The sequence below is a fragment of the Psittacula echo genome, assembly GCF_963264785.1.
Source record: "Psittacula echo genome assembly, chromosome: 12".
Classification (NCBI taxonomy): Eukaryota; Metazoa; Chordata; class Aves; order Psittaciformes; family Psittacidae; genus Psittacula; species Psittacula echo.
Genome location: NC_137747.1, coordinates 4,001,768 through 4,021,487, shown reverse-complemented (window position 1 = coordinate 4,021,487; position 19,720 = coordinate 4,001,768). Strand labels below are relative to the sequence as shown.

The window sequence follows — 19,720 nt, the reverse complement described above, 5'->3', positions numbered from 1 at the left end:
TACTTTATTCAAGAACTATTTAAAGCCATATTCTCCTCAAGTGGGTGATCCTAAAGCAACCTAAGGTAACACTTGTTCGGTCTCATTACCGTTAGCAGAAGTGACTGACCAAACATGAAGAAGTTGGAGTTAATTTGGAGTTGTCGGGGAAGCCCACCTCCCCATCTCGCTCCCAACTGAGCTGCACAGGAGGGCATTGGTGCCACACGGTCTCCATTGCTTGGCTACTTTATTCAGTAATTCTACTATTCACTTTAAAATGAGGTGTTAAAAACTGTTGGAGATCATCTTATGTGGAGCTTACCGACAGAGAGAGAGAACTTGGCTTTAGAAACCTTGTCTTTGTGATGAGTTTTAAATACCCTTGTTATTTACTATAAACTGTACCAGTCGTAATTCTGTCAAGACATAAATATACAATAGGTACAAATATTAACAATACATTACAATTTTACAGAAGAGAATACTGTTTTCCTTAGAAATGTGTATCTTATTAGCTGCAAGGGAAGAAAAGGCTACAGTTTATCACAGCCATAGTTGCCAAAGAAACCGACCGCCTCGGATGTGTTTCTGCGTGACTTGCACAGACAGATATTCCCCGGCATTTGACACACAGCATGTTCAGGAAGGGAATGTGCGTTCCGCGGGTTTTCTTTTCCTCCTTTTAGTTTTTCCTTCTTCTACCTTTATTGACTTCCAAACCTCTTAGAAAAACGTGGATTTCACAGGAGACTCTTTTGTTTTGTTTTTGTTGTTCTGTAAGTGTGCTTAGGTGAAGTTTCTAAGAAAAGGCACTGAGAAATCTACTGCAATGTGACTGCTGTTTTCCCATGTTCAAGGCTAAAACTCAAAGGATCTTTGCCTCCTGGTTAAGAAAACTGCACCCATTCCTTCTGCATATATATATATGTTATATATATATTTATATGTATGTATTAAAAACTATGTTGATGGCGCAAGATACAAGCAAGCACAGACATCACACGTACATAGTCCTTTCAGATCTGATGTCTTCTGCAGCAGCAGGTGAAACTGTCAGCTTGCTTGATACAGGATGCACAGTAAATTCACAGACCTGAATGCCAAATATCAGTGATTAAACTGCACGCTTTAGCTCAATGCAAGAGATATTGCATATTTTCCCCAACTGTTATGAGCTTTGGGAAACGTGTCAAACAAACTATAAAATGAAATCGTCTTTCTAGTGTTTATAGGATTTGGTGAGCATTATGTTTTCAAAGCACTGCCTTTCCTTTTGTAATGAGTACAGATTTAGTCTATCATAGCTTTATGTCAGAGTAGATTTCCCAGTGCTTACATTATATATATGTGTATTATGCACACACACACATATATAGATACATACTTCATATTCAGACTTTATTTCATTAAAATAAATTAAACATACTTCCTTTTTAACTGGGCACAAAATGAGAGCTACATCTTCATACACAAGAAAGAAATGCTCTTCAAGCATATTATATGCTTAATTTTAAATTATTTGCTTTCTATAAGAAATCTATAGGACTTTGGCTATTCAGACTTAAAAGGTAGATTTTTAATGATACTTTTGAATTTGGCTTTCAAAAGTGACTCAATAAAATGCTACTTTAATGGTAGGACTAAATAGATGATGTAAGGTGTGTGTCATGAGTGATCACACAAGGCAGACAGAGGGCCTTTGGTTACAAGGAGAGTTGCACCAGTTGATTATCAGTTATAAAATGATAGAATTGTTGATCTATACATTTTTGTCAGTGCCGTCTATAAACCAAATACATTAATTTGGATGAGAGTGTGGTAAATACTATATGGCTATATTTAAATATGTTCACTTTCGTGATATGTAAAATATGACTTTTTTTTCCATGTGAAAGCATCAGCTCTAAAAATATTTAACTTGGAATTCACTATTACTTACTTTATCAAAAAATTTTTCCCTGATTTTTCCTCTTTTTACATTTGTGCTGATGGCAGACATGAATGATCACTGAAACATAGAGATTATGTTAAGACTGTTCTCTTTAAGATTTCTCATTGCTGCTCTATGGCCTCGGAAAGCCACAGAATAAATCCGTATTTAAAGCTTATCTGCTGGAAAGTCACTTTACTTTTTTCGTGACGACTCAATCTTAACTAGTATCTCAGCAATACATTGGTTCCTCTAAGTACACTTGTATTTACTATGGCCAAATCCTAAAGTCCTTCACCAGGCAAAGAGCCCACTCAGAGAAATGGTGATGTTGGCTGAGGGAAGGCAGAGTAAAAGCTAACAAACCTCAGGAACTGGCCCTGTGTAAATACTCTGGAGAGTATCACTTGCACACATAGGTGCCTTGGACTCACATTGAGTGCCTCCCGTGTCACTCTTTGCATGGCACGAGGTCTCTTTCTCTGCCAGCAGGCTAATTCCTGTGGTGGTGGCTCAGGTCTTACTGTGCCTTCCCCAGCGTCTCGCCTTGCTGCGACACAAGGGCGACTTCTGAGCGGGTACCTCGGGCTGTGTCCCACCACCCGGGGATGGGGTCGGCTGAGCAGAGCAGAGTTAACGCCAACGTGTGTACAGTTTTGTGCCAAGGAGAGACCTAACAAAGCTATCACTGTAACCCATAATAGTTCCTAAAACATATATGTGCTTATTGCTTTTGTCCGTACATGCTGCATTCACTATTACGGATTACAGACAGAAGTACTGTACAGCTTGGACGGACAGACATTTACATTCAGGACTATCCAACGGCTTTTGTTTTTACAATAGGTAGGAACAAATTGCAGCGGACTTGAGCGGCTCGGGGTCTTCCTCCCGCCTGTGCGCCTCTGCTCCCACGTCCCATGTCTCAGCACGTCCCTGGACCTGCTGCGTGCAGATCGTTACATGCCCCGGCAGGTACTCAGAGATAGGTCAGGCAACGCTCATTGACAGAGTTATTTACAATTGAGTTTTTACAGTAGAAACAGAGAACAACATGAAGGATTACCATCACAGTTATCACAGGACAGGTTGTGACTTGCTACGGGTGTGTAACAAATCACGGTCACAACAGGAGGCACAAATTAAAGTAGTGCTTGGTTAAAGTGCTTGATTGTTACACTCTGCTATCCTACTTCAGCATCGCAACAACAACAACAGAAAGTCAACGTAAAGTGCTTTTCCCCCCCTCCCGAGATTAAAAACCAAAGACAAATTATTTCCTACACAATTTGACATAACTTTATTGAAACAATAAGATTTTAAAAACCTAGGCTGGTGGCTGCTAGTTCTGTTCATTTAAAATGGTCAGATCCTTTTTTTTTTCTTTTTCTTTTTTTTTTTTCTTTTCTTGTTTCATTTAAAAATGACTGGATGTTATTAAAACATCAGGCCTGAGTCTCCTGTCTCTCGCAGCTGCTTCGTGCCACAGCTTCACAGGAGCCTCTCCTGCCCGACCTCCTCACGAGAGAGAGCACAGCCAGGCCCGGGGCGGGTCGCTAACGAATCCCTCTATTTGCATATTTATGTTACACTTGCATATCTTTCACTGCGCCTCTCAGGCGCAAAAAGCTTCAAACCGACCGGTTCCTCTCCTACGCCAAGGGCGAGACTTTGGCTGACGCCTGGAGTCAGCGTGCCGGTGGGAGGGGAAGGCCTGGGAGCCATCCCGGTACCCCCGGCACGTCCCCGCGGGGCAGGGCAGCGAGCATCTCCCCACCACGGAAGGGCAAGGGGAGAGCTGAGCTCTCCTTCCAGCCCCATGCTCCCCGGCACCGGGAAGGGAGTCTGGCTGCGATGCCTCCGGAGAGTCCTGCTTCTGCATGGCTCCTTCACACCTTCCCAGCGTGGGCTGTGGGTCCCCCCGCGGGCCACGCGCTGGCCCTGGGGCAGGTATCGATCTCTAGCAGAGGGTAAGTGCAAGTTTCACTATGTTCTAGGGGAAGTTTGGAATTAGATACAAGTGGTGCAACTCACCCTGCTGATACTTCAAAAGAAAACGTCAGGTCCTACAGGATATCGTATTGTTTAAACACACACAGAGCATTTTAATAATTGGTTTCTCTAGACTGTTATTTGTTTTAAGTGGTTTTCACTTGGGTTTTCCAATAATGCAAGTGTTCCCTGTTACCTTTAGACATAATATCCATCAGAGAAAGATGTAGATGGGGAACAGCTGCCCTGAAGCAGTGAGCATTGTGTTTTTGATAGCTTTATACCAACCCCAGCAATTTATTCCAGAGTTCAAATCTGGCTGCCTTGGCATCCTTTATGGAACTAATGCAAATCAGATGTTAATATTTCCAAAAGGAGCTCTACTGTTCAAGGGGAATGGATGGATATTTGGTCACATTGGCTTCACTGGACAACATGAAAGGAGATCAATGTGTGATCATGATTTGCAATCCTTATTTTTGACTGATGTGGGCAACGTCTTTAGAGTTGTTTCAGAGAAGGACATTTTCACAAACCCACACTGGACCTCCCCCAGACTTTTAGAAACAGGTAGCTTGTTTCAGCCAAGTTCATGCCATGCAGAAGCTCTTTTTTTTGTGTTGACTGTAAAGACATTCCTTTAAACTTTCAGTTAGTTCTTTTGGAGCCCATCTCAGATGCTTTGATCATGTGTGTTAGCATGTCCTCCACTGCCTGGTAATACATGGACTTCTGGGGAAATGTGATTTTCTAGTCTGACAGTCTCCTGATTGCCCTGGGTTCTTCCAGTGATACCTTCCATAGAGTAAATGCAGTTTTGCCCTATCAGCTTAGGGGAGGTGGGTAAAGCAGCAGCTTCTAGATGGTTCTTGTCTGTTCTATAAACATTGTCTTTTTGCTTTAGATAGCCACTGTTTGTAACATTGTACTTGGGACTCACATTTCTGGGTGGACTTGAATCATAAAGCAGCTGACCTTCATCATCAGTGTCAGCATCTATGTATTTGTGTATACCAGCATCATGGAAGTTGAAAGCTATGGCTGACTGCATCTCTGGTGACTTTGGGGGTGTTCTCGCACTCGCGGTTGTGTAGATCGAGGTTTCTGGGCTCATGAGAGATCTGTCAGAGAGTAAGGAAGTATCTGTCCCAGCAGCAGCAGCTCCCCGGCTCTTGAGAGGGTCTGAATATATTCTCAGTACATTTGATGCTGGTACTAATGTGCTGGTGTCCTCTTCCATAAAGTTGACTTTCAGAGATCTTAGTTTTAAAGGGTTACTGGCCTTTACTGAGCTTTTGGGACTCTCTATGAAAAAAGCAGAATGGTGGCTGCCTTCGGAGCTTGGGTTCATGTCCACATACCTGGCACTGCTCCCCTCTGGCCTGCTCTGCTCCTGAATCACGTTAATGCCACCTTTGCAGGGAATGGTAGAGAGCGGGCTGTGGGAAAACCTCCCGGAGTCAGGGAACTCCGCCGCACAGCTTATGAAGCTGTCGATGCTGGACATGCTCCTCATGTCAATGATCCCATCAGTGCGAGTCGTCAGCAAGGGCACCATAGGGCCAGGAAGAGTTTCCATTTCTAGCTCTTCCTTTTGCTTTCCAGCTTGACTCGAGTCCTTTGTATTAAGGTTTGGCTGGGACTGCGTCTTTGCCATTTTGTTATACATGTCCTCTAGCTGTTGGACGTTCAGGTGCTGGGGACTTGAAGATGACCTGGCTTTTTCTGGAGACCCTTGTTCCTTAGTTTCAAAAGATTTACTAGAGCTAGTTTCAGAGAGCGTTCTCTTGGTCCATTTCCATTTGCTGGGAGATAAATGATTGTCCTGAACTTTATCCTTTTTGGCTATGCTTTCTCCATTCTTTTCGACCACAATGTCCATGAGTTCTACACTACGGGCAAATGCATCCTTCATGTTCATGGAAACAATACTGCCATTCCTTTTTGCTCTTTCAAGAGCTTCCCTGCGTTTAATGGCTTTCTCCTGCCTCTTCTGCTCTTTGTAGAACTCAGAGAAGTTATTGACAATAATTGGGATGGGAAGAGCGATCACCAGCACTCCAGCGATGCAACACAGTCCTCCTACTATTTTACCTAAAAGTGTTTTGGGGTAGATGTCTCCATAGCCTACTGTTGTCATGGTGATTGTTGCCCACCAGAAAGAAGCAGGGATGCTCTTGAATTTTGTATCATCCTCGTCCTTTTCTGCAAAAAACACTAAACTGGAAAAGATCATAATGCCCATGGCCAAAAACAGGATGAGTAATCCCAGCTCATTGTAACTCCTCCTCAGCGTAAACCCCAAGGACTGTAAACCTGTTGAGTGCCGGGCAAGCTTTAGAATCCGGAGTATCCTCATAATCCGAAATATTTGGACCACTCGTCGTACATTTTGGAACTGAAGTACACTTTTATTGGATTCTGTGAGGAAGATAGTGACATAGTACGGTAAGATAGCTAGCAAATCAATTGCATTCAGCGGGCCTTTGAAAAACTTCCATTTCTTAGGCGAGGATAGGAACCGCAAGAGGTATTCCATTGTAAACCATGCAATGCACACTGCTTCCACGTGGGCAAGTTGGGGATTATCTGTGGTCTGCCCAAATTCATCCACGCCTTGTAGTTCAGGAAGTGTGTTAAGGGACAAGGCAATTGTAGATAGTACAATAAACATGATGGAAATGATTGCCAAAATCTGGAAAGGAAAGAGAAAACAGTGAGTTCATCTCTGAATATATTATGCTGTCTGTCATTGCCATTAACAGATGGCTGTATTTCCACTTACATATTTCAAGGCAAGTTTTGCTCCTCTTAGTACACAGAAGTCAGATAACTAATGTATCCTGAGGTGATTTTATTTTGGAAAGTGCTTTAGTTATGTCAGATACATAAAGGAGATGAAGCATCTACTTCAACTCATGTGCCTTCATCTCTGTGCAGTCAAGGAAAGCGTACCAAGGAGCCAGCGTGCCAGGAGGGCTTGAAGCAGTTCACAGCAGGAGCTTTTGATTAGCTACTAATTAGGTGCCCAACAAAGCCCATCTGGACAACAGGCTCTGAAACTGAAGCAAGAAGGAATGCAATAGTGAATTCAAGATTTGATCAGAGCAATGTCTTCCAATGGTATGCCTGTAATTTTGGGTGCCTATGGCTCATTACAGAGTTGTGTGTACAGTTCTACTACATGTAAGTGTGCACTCTTTTTTTAATGACTCATCTTTAACTTGAAACTTAATGGTTGCGAAATACGTGAAAACTTTACCAACCTTTCTAAACTAAATCATTTTGAGCTACTCTGCATGCGCCTGACTGGCTATCCTAGCTCCTCATTGCAACCTGAGCGAACTCATCCAGGCAAACCAAACTGCACAACGCTTGAGGCAGTCAAGGCAGGGCAGGGTCAACCACTGGAGAGTTCATTCATTATCAGAAACTGGCTGTTGGGCTAACGAGTGCAACGAGAAGAGAAGGGTTTGCTGTGAGCAGCCTCTCTAAAAACCCACATAAATCTGATCAGATCCTGGGCCACCAACTCTACACAGAGCTCTGAAACATGAAGTGCTAGATTAGTGTATATACGTCCGTCCGTCCATACCTGTAGACATTCATGCTGTGCGTTCCAGTTTTCTCTAATTACATCTTCTTTTAAAGTAATTTTGGGGAGGCTTTAGAGCTGACAGAGAATTTGAGAGTTGTTTTTTCTACTAGTGAATTCTTTCTCTAGTTTGTTAATTGGGTGGGATTATATCTAGTTTCTTAGGTTACTTCCAAAATACAGGAAGGATTTCAAAATACACGTATATGTGACTAATGTTTTATGTATTCATTTCAGTGTAAGCAGGTCCCTTATGCTCGCTTTTCTCCTGCTTGATAGAAAAGCAGCATGAAATCAATTGCAACGTATGTGCCTGATGACTAGATACACAATATTAAGCAATGAATTAAAAAACCTATGATAAGAGTTCTGCATCGTGAATTGCAAATCTGACACACTCCTTCCTTGCCAATATAACTAGATTCTAGGTTTCCTCATAGTGACCTTACTCAGCCAGAATCGCACCACCAGAATATCCACAGTTACCACTTGGGGCACTGGAGAAACAAATTCTTGCAGGATTTCTCTTCAGCCAAGCCCAGTACAGATATGCTAACAGCCAGGAAATATCTGAATACAAACACTACAATGGAACAAGCCTTGCTGCAGGAGAAACATTCAATACAGTTCAGAAACACTGTGGTCTTCTCAAGAAGAGCCTCACCTTTTCTCCAAAGCTGAAAAGCAGAAATGGTCTGCAAAGGCTGGAAGCTTCACTTGAATTTAACTCATGTGCCAAGCTTAAGCTATGGCTTTAGAAGAAAAGCCCATACATCTTCAGAAAATCCAACGGGTTTCAATTGTGAAATTTTGATTTTAACAACTGCTTTAAAATCCACTTGCTGTTAGGAACATATCTCCTTCCAAGTCAATGTAATAAAATCATTTACCTTTTAACTCACTAAAGTGCACTATATAACTTTGATATGTACATGACTCTGCAGACGTAGTAATTCAATCTGAACATTGAGATTTGACTAGAAACAAAAATTATCTCCATTAAACACTCTGGTTTCATTGTCTAAACTGGACTAAATGGAAGAAGTGAATGGTGTAAATGGCCTGCTACGCAATGCTCTAGTACCGGGAATTTTAGAATAGCCTCACTTTCAGTTACTAAATTGTTGCCAGGAAAGATGCTGGGAAGATTCCTTTTCCTTTATAAACCAGTTGCATAAGAGAATGTTTGTTGTTAGCTGTGCTGTGCACCCTCACAGTGCTAGGGAACCTTTCCCCTCCTCCCCACTCCTTCTGCCATGAATTCGCTGCTGAAATGCAAACAACCCCACAAGAATTTGTGCCATGGGGCATTTGCCTTTATGAGAGGCTTCTTAGGTGAATGAACCAAAGCAGCTATGGGAAAGACTTGGGGGTTGCAAAAAAGTAAGAAGAACCAAGGGATGAAGAGAAGCAGAGTAGGATGCAGGGAAAAGTGCTTGAACTGATGGCTTCAGACTCGAGACAATAAAACCTAAGTCAAGTGTGTTATGGTGAAATGGGGAGAAATTTAGATACCTACTTCTGCATTGTTGTTTGTTTCAAAAGACCATCTCCCAGAGATCAGGTAATGCCCCTCAGAAGCTGGGAACCTTGGTTTCCTTTCCTAGAAGGCTCTTTTAGTGTTTTTGCTGTCATTTCTTTGTTTACCACCCAACATTTCTGAAGGTGTTTGGGATGCTTTCAATGGTAATTTCAATTTTTTTGCTTGGCTTTCTCTCTGCCCACTGTATGCAGAAGGGCTTATCTGTAGACTTAGATGTACCTCGTGTGTTTTATCTCCTTCACTTTCAGTGTAAATATTAAACACTCCATCTTTATTCAGTAGATGGCATCCAGCAGCAGTAATTGGTGTCAAACCTTCTGTTTCCTTTGATATAGCTTCCTGCTTTGAAGATCAAGGCAATGCTGGATGAACATAAATTTGAAAACGAGGAGATCTGAGGGTAAAATTTGGTTTTGGTTTAGCAGATTTAGCCACGGAGCTGAGCAATAAACAGAAAGAGACATTCATCATTTCTCCCGCAAGTTGCAGCAAGATGTCACTTCTGCTTCTAAGATACAGATTTTCCCCCTTATTGGTCTACTGCAATCATACATCTTCAGGAATCTTGTTAGGCTAAGAAAAACTTCTGAGTGTGAGTTGACTGTCCTCAGGTATTGGAAGCAATTTTAAGTTGGAAAATATAAAAACCTGGGAGATGAAATATCTCCAGCAGGGTTTATAGGATCCTTCTTCTCTGAAGGAGATGCTACCTTGTCCTGATAGCATTCACCAACCAGCAAAAAACACCCAAGGAGCAGTTGTACACAGAAAAGTGGATCTAGTTGCTGCTGTCAGGCATTAGCACTGCATTCAGTGGCACAGTGCTCTATCCCAATGTATTTACTGTCTGGGACTTCAGATTATAGAAATCACTATCTGTTTAATAAGGTTGCCTATCTTGGCCATACTGAAACTCTAGCTTGGCAGCTTTTTTATTTGCCACTGTCAGTAAGAAGACGGAAAGATGAAGACATTTGTATCACCAAAAATGCATCTAGAGATGCTCTGTGTGCCAGGCAGCCTTTTCATTTGATTCCTGGCCTTTCCTCCTTCCCTTTCTCTTCCAGGTTTACTTCTGTTTAACAAGAAAAGCCAATGACACAAATGTGGACTTGAGCAGGAGCAATCCCTCTACAGTGAACGAGGCTCCAACTGTTAAGGTAAGCAGTCTTTGGAAAAAAGTGCCTGTTGTCTCTGCTCCAGAGCACCGACCCAAAACCTTGCTGCAGCAGCAGCTGCTAACTACTGCTTGAAATGGAAGCAAGGGTGGGGAGAGGATGCCCCACGTCTGCAGTAGGTCCTACAGAACACATAGCTGAAACAATGGGAAAGCTTGCAGTCTAAAATTTGGAGGCACAAAAGGCTGAAATGACTAGCTGGAGGACAAGCTACATCAGGCAGGTGAGGGAACCCATGTACTTCTGGTGCCACATCCATGAGAGCTGTTCACTGTCTGTGCATGGGCTTCATTGGAACTAATGACAGGAGCTCCGAGAGAGCAAGTCCTCCTGGGCACGTATCCACAACAAAGCATCACAGACATTCTTCAGCCGCTGATAAAGCTGATAGGTTTTAAGACTAGTTGCACAACTTTCAGACCATTTCTGCCAGCAGAATGCATGGGGCAAGCTGTGTAGTTCCCTTCCTCTTTGCTTCTGTATTTACTCTTACATTTCACCTGGAGCAACGCACCATAAACTGTGAAATTCCCCATCAGCTACTTGGTGACTTGCAGAGGGCGTTGGATGGTCTCCTAATGGCAGCACTGGCTTGTAGTGCAAGTCTCAGTGTGTATGGGCAGAATTCCAGAGAAAGATTTCTCCTTTACTAAATTGACTGTTCCACAAAGATTTTTATGCAGTTGAATCTCTGGATTGCTGCTGAGGTTCTTTTGTGAAAGCAAAATGAGCCAAGGACAGGCGGGGCAAGGTTTTGAATGAATTTAAAGCAATTGCCTTGAAGTGATTAGCATGATTGTACACACATGATGGTTATTACACATGCAAATGAGACAAGCAAGCTGATTATGTGCATAAGTGCAGCTAGTCCGTGTGCAACTGCTGCTTTCTGAGGCAGGGTGGATGTGCCATGCTTGCAAGCCATTAATCCCCACCTCCTCCAAAATACCCCCCAAAATGAGGCAGGCAACCTCTAGTGGACACCTTTCAGGAGATATCCACTTGCACCGGGCCTGATCCTGCTTGAATCCCCAGGGATTCATCCTTTGTCTTGGATGACTGTGCTCATCCCTGGGGGGGAACAGGGCTCCCATAAAGAGGCCAGTCTGTTCAGAAATTTCCCATCAGTCTGTTGAGCTTTTGGTAGCAGCAGCTTGTGGGCAGCAGAACGGTGTATGCCACCCCCAGGACAGCACAGAGCAGGGTAAGTTTTAGGCAGCAGGAACTAACATTTAGGTTTGGTGATATTTATTGCTTGATTGTCTGATCTTTGCACTGCTAAAGACCTTAACTAAGGTCAAGGCATAAGACCAGAGACTTTCAAGGCCATTAAAATTAATGAGAATTGGCTGTACAAATCCCATAGATGGCTCTAAAATCCCAGTGTAAGCATCTGAGATCTCTCTGCACATGGCAACGTGCCCTATACTTTTTCTGTCTTCATACTCAGTAATGAAGCTGATATAGCAAGGAGAAGGGGTGGTGCGTGGGAGAGAGTAGGAGGGTGTTTGAATATAGATTCAATATTCTTGGAAATACGATGAGGAAATTGTTATGTAATCAAGAAGTTCAATAATGGTTTTGTCTAATGCGCTTTTTTAGCTCCATCGAGGCCTGCAGAATAAACTTGGCATCAGGAGCAGGTTTCATTCATATGCTCCATTTATCAAGGGATTTTTCCCGCAGCCTCCCTACTTCCCCAAGCAAACAATAGACTTTGAGTCAGACTGTCCAGCTCCATCCTGCCATGCCTATGGCAGGCTCTGCCTCCCCAGGTTCTGAGAAATGGAGAGCACAGTGTATTTTGAGCAATATCCCACGTGCTCCACAGTGCAGAACCATATGGAGAGTTCCTTAATCTTCTCCCTGCTTCGTTCTGCATGGGAATAACATCTCCTGCTCATGGCAGCTATACATGTCTATGGTATTTATTGATGGGGGCTTGTTTCAGGAAACATCTCTTCACTAGAAAAATGCCTATTTATTTGTTAACGGAGACTGTTAATGAATAAATAGGCACAGAACACGGTCACTTCTGATGTCACGATTCTGATCATGGGGCTTGCAGGATGTTATTGCCAGAAAATGCTGAGGCCATAAGAAAAGGTAAGACTTGCATCTTGGATCATGACAAGAGGTTGGGGCCAAACTTGGCGATAGGGTTGCAAGGGAAACACATAGAACCTTTAATCTGCTTTTTCATGTGAAAGGATGCTGAGATACAATATAAGACCTTGAATGTCCAAACCCCTTAAGTCTCCCTGATTCCTGTGAAGTAGAAAACAATGCAAAGCGTTTTACCTGGTCTGGCACTTTCATGCTACTTCTGCATCCTTCGCTAAGAGGGTTCCTGAGACCCCTTTGCACCAGATCTGTGCTCTGGAGGCTTAGGACCTCGCACAAACCAGGTCATTCACATCCCTGCTGTGCCCTCAATGACTGTGCCCACAGTCCTTGAGAATGTAAATTCCTATGCTCTTCTGTAAGTATTACATAGTATAATTCCATTAAAACAAAGTCGAGATAAACCCATTTATATTTTTCTTTGGAAATACACAAGATCTTAATTTTGCCACTGCCTGGAAAAGCCCAGACTGAACAATGGTTAATTATTTTATTTCAGTTATAGCTGTAATAATTTTATCCGCTAAGAGAGTAAGTCTGTTTGGTTTAAAAGGGGATACAATACTTCTGCTGATTATATGTCAAAGCTTCCTTTGCCTACAGGCACTCAAAGAGCTGTAGCTACAACTGCTGCTGACTAAGCTAAAGTGGGAAGAAAAGTAGCCTTCAGGCATGGCTGCCTGTAAATTCCTTAATGCTCCTAAGAACATGTTTAGTTGTTAGAGAGCTATCAAGCCCCATTAAATGATAAATAGTGTCAGTCTTCCTTCTGAGCAAAGCCCAGATGCAAATAGTGCAATGGAGAAGAAAATGATAAATGAATGAAAATAATTGAACAGGCAAACTTCAAAGGCGTTCACTGCCTTTAGACATCGGTGCAGTGATAGTGCTCAAGAGAGGATTGAAAGGGGAGCATCTGTCCTATTGCTGCTGCTGCTAGCATGGAGAAAATCAAAGAAGAAAACAAATGCATGGCACATTGAAGTTCAAGTCTCCCATTTTTCTCCTGGCCTTGCCTTCTGCCCAGGAAGACTGGAACCCCAGCAAGCAGCACTACTACAAGTAGTGCTTGTATCCAGCCCCAGCAGCACCAGACAGACCCAAACTGTTTGCATGTCCTCCCTGCACGCCCATGCAAACAGGCCTTATGCCATCCTCAAGCCACGGAACATGTTCTGCTCACGCCTTGCACATCAGAAGGTGATATATGCTCCCAAGGAAGGCTCCAGCCACACCAGCGCCCGTTCTTGCCACCTCCCCACCAGCCTGACCCTCACAAGCACTTCCACCATCACCCTTCCCAGCCCTCTTGCCTGACCCATTAGGTCTTCATCCTGCTCGCACATTCCCACCCTTTGTGCCATGCAAAATGCTGGCCTTGGAACACAGAAGTTGGAATGGCAGTGTGGTATTGCACAGCCTGACCTTTCCCTGGAAGACAACTAAAGAGCCAGACCCTAATGGTGAACACCCCCAATACAACACACAGAACATCCCACCTGCTCTTCAACTCCCTGCAACTCTCTTCAACTCACAGCAAGTCATGAGCTGTTACCCACTCAGGCTCCAGACCACCTACCCAGTCAAAACCTTCCTTCCAGCTCGGTGCTCCCTTTCAGGTACATCTCCCATTCCTGACACCTACTTTGCATTCAAGTAGACAATGGTTTGGATTCAGAGAAATTAAAAATGAAGAATTAGTGCCTCAACCCTCAGCACTGGGAATGGCTCCTCAAGACGCTTTCCTGATTTTACCCTGCACCATGCAAAGACAATGCTCGTGATCGACTCCCACTGTCCCAAGCAGTCTGCTCAGCCTCAGACACTATTTACAGGGGATGCTGATCTTGAAGTGATGGTGTTTGCCGGAGCAGTTGTGGGAGGGTTTTTTTTTTAGTGGTTAAATTCAATCAGGAATGTGCCAAGATAGCATGAAATCAACCAAATGTAATTAATAAAAACTATTAGCTTGATTGCTAAACCAGTCTTCCTCTCATGAATATGCATGAGAATAATTGATATTAATTCTTTTCAAACCTGAGGCACATTAGTCCTGCACCTTACAGTGTGGATTGTTTTGGAAGACTGAACCAGTTCCATTGCTGCTTTCTCACCAAAAGATATAGTGAGTTCTGCTGCAGGGAGATTTACCTAGTCACTGATACCATACAGGGCTGCCACATAGAGAGGAAATTAGAACAGAGCTCAAGTGATGTTTTGTCTGCAAAATCGGTGACCTGTTTAACATTTGTTCCAGAAATGTGTTAGGAGAAGTGGCAAATCCGGTTACCAACATCAGTCACACTAATGACATTATGAAGCCTGCAGGAACAGTAAATCCCTATAGATAGAAAGGCAGTGGCAATATCCTCTACCTATTTAATGTTTGATGCTAGCATGGTCCTGTTGCTCAAGTGTCTGAGCATTTCAGGAGGCTGATCCTAAGGCCAATCTTGGTCATTTGGACTGCTGCACCTCAGCTCCTTCTGTAGGTCATGGGAGACTTCTCCATCAGGTTTCAGAGGGGATTTTTCCATTTATACTTGGAACAAGGGCACAAAATTTAGGCTGAGGCATCTGTGATGCCTCACAAGCTGGAGGCGGTGTACTCCTTTAGAGAGACAAATCCCCCTGTGCCGTGGGCGCAGCCTTTGCCCAGGGTACACAGCCCCAGACTTCCATACACTGACAGCCTGATGTAAGAGTACCTTTGGTGGAATATCTTGCAGTGATGATAAAGGCTCCCACAAGGAATTTTGGCTGTTAATGGTTTATTCCTTGCAAGTGGCCTGCAAAGAAGTTGAATATTAGCACCCCTCTTTTTGCAAGAGACATACGGAGCCTGTGGGTGGTGGGAAACATCTCTGTAGGACCCCCCCAAGCTCTCAGCACTTTCCCTAGTTCTTAGTTCTTTATTCTGCTAAAACCTCTTGTTTTCCTGATCAGCTTCTCTGCTCTCCATCATGCCCACACTTATCCTCGTGTTTGGCAGGCAGACCTTGTATCAGGCAGAAGGGCTTTGATGCAGGAACACTTCCACCCTTCTCAAGCCTGGGTTCCCAAGGCTTTTCTCTAACAACAGCAGAGTCCTTGGTAAGGGCTTTGGCACGAAGTGAATGAAGTGTTTTAATCTCAAGCACAGACGGTTCTTCCCTTTGTAAGCACTAAACACTGGATTAGATATCACATATTTAATAAATAGCAACAACTGTATACAAACTGTGTGCAAAAGCAGCTAAAAGCTAATCCTTGGCAATTAATCATTCCCAGTAGTATGAGGCCATAGCAAGTGGTAAGTAGAGACAGTGGATAGCAAATCTGTTTGAACACAGAAAACATTTCAACAAGAGAGCTGCATCTCAGCTGAGTAAGAAACAATTGTGATGCACTGTAGTTATAAATACAGAGGATGAAACTGAAGTGTGGAGAAGTACACTTGGTTATTTGTTAGGGCTTGGGAAAGGGGTTGTGTGTTTTGGTTTTGTTTTTCTTTTTTATCATAGAATAGTTAGGGTTGGAAAGGACTTTAAGACCATTTTTAAACTCTATTGAGCTTGGGAAACAGATCTAACTCTTTGAAGTGTCAGCTGGCAGTCTGGGAACACTCAATCTCATGCTTACTGGCTTCTGGACATTGACACAACAGTAAGCCTTTCCAAACCACACAAAATAGACGCCTACTCTGGATAGCCCTTGACTTTCTGATAGCTTCTAAATCTCTTATGATAGCCTTTCCTATGTTATTGCGTGCTCCCAGCAGTCACTGCACAGGCAGTGCAGCAACCAGATACACATCACACGATGCAGTCCCTTCCTTCTCTCTCCCTCTTCTCAACACAGACCTCAGAGATCACCCCACTGCTATCAGCAGCAGAGACTCATTTATGCTGCCACGGTGCCTGAGAGCTACATTTACAACAAGAAACTTACTTTTTCTTCACTATGGCTTTAGCAATGTGCAGGGGACTGCAGAAAACCAGCACTGAGCAGAAAGAAGGAAAAAAATACAGGAGAAAACAGAAAACTAAAGCCACTCAGGCCATTTTGATAGGAAGCAGAGCTGGGTTTGTGCTGCTTCTTTTAGGTTTGGGGTTTTTTGTGGCTGTTTTACTGATTTTTTTGCCCTTAACTCTAATAAAAGTTACCTGAAACTGTTTGTAAAATGCAGCTGTGCTGCCTTTTAGTGAATGGCTATTGAAGAGAGTGGAGGAGACAAGGCTTCCTGTAAATGGCAGCTGAGCAGTGCCACATTGTACTGTAATCCCCATACAGAATGGCAAAGACCAGCCCTGAAGATTGAGGGAAATGACACTTTACTGGGTTTCAGTGCATTTTTCAGTTGCCTTTTTTTAAATCTGGGTTTTCTGTGTTAATATAGGATGAGACCACGCTATAGACTGGCTGGCAGAAATTAATCTTGTCACGAATGTACTTCTTTGAAAGGCTGAGCCTTCCTGAGCTCTTAATTTGAGCTGATTTGACTGTCTCATTATCATAGCAGCAGATTTTGGAATAGCAAAGTTGAACCTTACTTGAACTTGTTGGCTAAATTAGCTCTGTTTTTCTTTCTCCTCCCCACCTCCATCCATGAATAATAATACCCAGTATCAGCTGTTTTTTATCCTACCGAGGCCTCCTAGTAACTGTTTGCTAAACAAACACATGCTAACATGGCGTGTTGGGGGAGAAGCATGTGAAAGAGCCTGAGTTTTGTTTGCCAAAGATAGAACTTGTCATTCCAGGGAAACGTGCAGTTTTGGTGTCCTGGGAAGCTTGGGATTTTCTGTCAGGCTCATGGTCCCGTTATCTCGCCCATCAAACAGGCTGTGAGCACGGCAGCTTTGGGGTTTGCAAAACACATACAGTGTGTGGACTGGAGCCAGGGTACTTCTCTTTTGTGTTGCTGTTCTGAAATCTCACTGCAGTTCAGCTGAACAGTCCTTGTCTGGGCACACTGTTTCCCTCCCAGAGCACGGCTCGCCTTGACTCATCCTGCTGTGGTTCCCAAGTCACTGCAGGGAAGCAGCTCTAGTGTTGTTTGGATGTTTCAATTAAGGCTCTTCTTGGCCACTAGAAAACACCCTGTCCCTCTAAACACACATGGGCTGTGGCACATCTGAGTCCTGAGTGCCATGGTCCACACAGCGAAGGCATCCATCCCTTCCACCTGCAATAACTTCCTTTGGAAAGAGAGAGCAGGTCTGCAGAGGCCATGCCCTGGGAAGAGACTGTGCAATCCAGTGCAAGGTCAGACCAAAGCCACCCTGCGGGTTCCTTTAGCTGCTGGATAAAGCTCTGTCTCCAATCAGATTGCATTATCCCTAACAAGCTCTGGCAGATGCTTCAGCTCTCTGCTCTTCCATCAAGACGAACTGGTAAGACCCACCTTCCCGAGGGCAGCGCTTAACCCTTTCCGTTGGGAAAGGAGACACAGAAGAAACCTGGCACAGGGAGAAACCCACTGCTGAGTGGGAAAAACAAATCCAGTCTAAACTGGGAGCCATTTAAAGAAGGCAAAATACTAAGGAAAAAAAAACCACACCTCGGCATGACAGGGAAATAAGTTTACAGGAATTGTCAAGGGATCTAGGAATAACCTAGATTCAACGGCTGCAATCTGGCACAGATGTGAATGAGAGTCCCCGGCAGCTGAGGGCGTTACGTGGAATGAGCTGGCAATTCCCAAGGCAGTCCTGAACGGCCAGGCTCATCAGAGGAGCTAATATTGGCTTATTGTTTTCCTTTCTTTCTCTGAGAGGAAAGGGCATCCTAAGAGAAGCAATACCGGAGCTATGTGTCCCAATTAACCTGCTGCAGGTAGGGTCAGTCCACTCCTTCCTGCATCCCCATCAGAGAGCACAAAGGATGTCTGTTCCCATGGCCACTCTCCCCTGGAGAGAGAGAGGAAGGAAAAGAGGTGCTGATCTATTTAAGAGACAGTTCTGCTTTATGGTGCTGCCCTTCCTGCAGCTTGGCTGGATGGTATTTTTGCTTTTTCTCTCTCTCATTTCTCTGGCGATTGATTGCTCACTGCCAGTGGGTATTATTGGCTTCAAAAGCTTCATTTTCTGGTTCCTGAACTGCTCATCTCCTGGCTCATTGCTGCTACTGGAGGTCAGATTCAAGTCCCATTGACATTAAGCCATTTTGGGTTTGACCTTGAGAGCTTACTTTGCTCATCCCATCACATGAAAAACCCCTTTGACCATTTCAGACACACATTTCTTAAGAGAAGATGAACAATTCCAATGGCAAGAGATGATTTGGTTATTTCAGTGATAGTAAGAAAGAAGCTGGAACCAAAGTGTTCCCAGCCAGGTTTAAAGAATGCTGCAGCCTGGTGGTATTCCTGCTCGCTGCAGAGCTGGGGGGCTGCAGCAGGACCCTGGCATCCTGCACACCCCCAAAACTTGCTTCATTTCTGTAAACCAACAGCAATTGCACTCTGGTCCCAACTTTTGCTGTGGGTGAATTCATCAGTTGCAGTTGTATGATTTGCATGAAAACTGCAGCCTGTTGCTGAAGGGCTTCCACCTGGACTGGAAATTCCCGAACTAACTTTGAGTGAGTGGCCGTTGAAAGCACAAGGCAAAAGAAATGACTTGGTGAATCCTGAGGTTCCAAACTGTGCTGTTCAACATCCCGCTGCCCAGCTGGGTAACCGCGGAGAAGGTGCGGTGGTAAAAATGCCTTACAGAAAACAACTGTTTTCTTAATTTAACACCTCATACATTGCTCCCTGCACTATTCCAGAGAATCAGCTTGCTCTCTGCAGAGTTTTCCTAGCAAGCTCTGATGAGATTCAGATCTTTGATGTGAGATTTCCACTGTCTCCTGGGCAGAAACACCTTTATCAGGTTACTTCAGATTTATGAGTAGTCGGTGGACTTGTTTAGGAAATGGTTACTTAGAGCATGAGATGAGCAGGGCAAGGAGCAGACACTATCCCTGGGAAGGCAGGGAGCTGGGGCGAACAAGCTGGATGTGGAGCTGCTACTACTGCGGCCAAGGTTGACTGAAGATAGGTGTCTATGGGCCTGTCAGTGTGTTAACTCCTTTCCTCTCAGGCTTTGCACCTGTGCAGAAGGAATAAATAATGCTGTGTTCTGGATGGTCTCATCCCGTGCCACTGCGAATGTGCCAGTGCAAGTTCCCAACCAGAAGCCATTAACAGGAACCCCCAGCAAGTCAGGCTTGTGCTGACCATATCTGTGGCCCCAGGGGAAGTGAAGGTGAGGTACACACTGTGGGCAGCTGCACATAAACAGCAGCATCCCCAGTTTAGGACCAGAGGTTGCAGGTGCCAGCTCAGGGAAAACACTGAGCAGGACGTAAAGCAAGGAGAGAGGCTGTTCACCCGTGGGACACAGCCAGGG

General features: G+C 44.0%; 1 protein-coding gene across 1 annotated transcript in view; it reads right to left on the bottom strand.

Moving 5' to 3' along the window:
- Window positions 1–4,577: 4,577 nt before the first annotated feature.
- The window catches only part of KCNB1 (potassium voltage-gated channel subfamily B member 1), a gene marked incomplete at both ends in the record, with an annotated part of 119,662 nt that continues 104,519 nt past the window's right edge, over window positions 4,578–19,720 (bottom strand). The window contains one exon of the mRNA XM_080628149.1: window positions 4,578–6,599. Coding sequence (XP_080484275.1) covers window positions 4,578–6,599 — 2,022 coding nt within the window. The remainder of the gene's footprint in view (window positions 6,600–19,720) is intronic.